Source organism: Emiliania huxleyi, assembly GCF_000372725.1.
Source record: "Emiliania huxleyi CCMP1516 chromosome Unknown EMIHUscaffold_1595, whole genome shotgun sequence".
Classification (NCBI taxonomy): Eukaryota; Haptophyta; order Isochrysidales; family Noelaerhabdaceae; genus Emiliania; species Emiliania huxleyi.
Genome location: NW_005200987.1, coordinates 1 through 1750, shown reverse-complemented (window position 1 = coordinate 1750; position 1750 = coordinate 1). Strand labels below are relative to the sequence as shown.

General features: G+C 61.3%; 1 protein-coding gene across 1 annotated transcript; it reads right to left on the bottom strand.

Annotated features, from left to right (window-relative positions):
- Window positions 1–645: 645 nt before the first annotated feature.
- EMIHUDRAFT_373471 (hypothetical protein) lies at window positions 646–1725 on the bottom strand (the record flags this gene model as incomplete). Its single annotated transcript, XM_005785666.1, has 1 exon — window positions 646–1725. A coding segment is annotated over one exon (905 nt), but the record flags the coding sequence as incomplete, so codon positions are not given.
- Window positions 1726–1750: the final 25 nt, after the last annotated feature.

The window sequence follows — 1750 nt, the reverse complement described above, 5'->3', positions numbered from 1 at the left end:
TTTTGAATTGTGCGGGTAATATCGAGATTACGTGGCTGGGTTCACAGCGATTGTAGGAAAATGAAGGGACCAAATCACGGTCGCGGCCTTCCGACTCGCGCCTCCGCCTCACTGGCACTATTGTAGCCCTGGCCGGTGCGCGTGTGAAGTTGAAGTTCCGGAGTAAAAATTCGAACGCGTTCTCTCACGGTGACCAAGAAATGTCCACCTCAGAGGCACCTCCGGAGGCAGGCCGCCGCACGCCGGCGACACAGCTCCAGCTGTCGAACTGACCCGCAGCTCCTCTCAGAGCGGGAACTGTGACGAAAGTTGACTGAGGCGGTTGTCAGGAACCATCATACGGATCACATGGTGGCTCTCTCATGACGGGAGACCGCCCGACCACTCCTGGGTGGCACTGCCACCGGTGTCGCTCGACGTCCTGTCGACAGCGTGCCGACAGCGACACAGACCATGTGGGACGCGTCGAGTATCGACCTCTACTGCTTACCCAGCCTTTGACTGTATCCTGGCTGTGGCCCCACACCCACTGGTGTCCATCTCAGAGACCGCAGGAGGTCATGAGGGTCGATGGGAGTGCCAACCCCACAATGCCTAAAAACCCAGCCCAGTATGCAGTATGATACAAAAAACGGAAATCTACGTGCCAAGCGATTTCCGTCATGCACGTATATACGGGATCGTACGTCACAGATCGGATCCGTCCACAACTTCGTACGCGAGGCCCTCGACCTCCACCGTCTCGACGTGACGTACGTCAGCGGCGAATGCTGTCCGGACGGATCGTAAGGCTCAGTCAGTCAGGCCACCGCTGGAGCCATCAAGCTAGGTACTTGTAGAAGCTGCCACTCCCGGGAGGACGCTCGGGAGCCTCGGGCTCCAGGTACTCCCGGCGGATGAGGTCCACGACCATCGCGTCGAAGTAATCCCTCGCCATGTGAAAGCCCGTGCTTGGCCTCGTTCTGATCCAGTCCTGCGCCTGCTCAGCCAGACCCTCGTGCTCCACCCGCTTCTCGCGCATCATCACCTTGATGATCGCCCACTCGACGACATGCTTGCGCTCCAGCTCCGCCTGCTTCAGCGCCGCGTCCTTCTCCTCCTGCGTCATCTTGGGGGCGATCATCGGCACCTTGATCCGCTGGTGGCGGTCGGAGAAGGTGGCGTTGCAGCTCAGCGTGTCGGTCGGCGCGACCTCCCTGCCGGCCGGATCCTTGGTCAGGATCTTGTACTTGCCGCCGCAGAGCGAGAGCACGTAGCGCTTGAGCTCCTCGGCGGGCAGGTTGAGGTGGCCCTGGATGTCGGAGAAGGTCATCGAGTCCGCCTCGTTGAAGAGCAGCAGGATGCAGGCCTGGTAGGTGGAGACGAGCAGGTCGTGCTCCTTGCTCTTCCCCGAGGCCGTGAACTTGCCCACCACGGTCGCCGAGCCCAGCGAGTGCACCCACCGCAGCCGGCGGTGCGAGGTGTGCGAGTCGTAAAAGGCCTTGAAGGTCTCGACGCACTGCAGCATCTCCTTTGGCAGCTTGAGCTCGTCCGACTTGTACTGTGGCCAGAAGCCGGTGGTGAGCACCTGCACCGTCAGGTCGGTGTCGAGCTCGAGCTCCTTGTCCTTGACGTGCTCGGCGAAGGCGGACTGGATGTCCTGCGACAGGTTCATGTCGGTCACCATGCCCTCCAGCTTCGAGGTGAACTGCGCGCCGCACCGCAGCTTGAGCTTGGCGATCATCGAGCGCTCTGCGCTGGCGCCCACTGA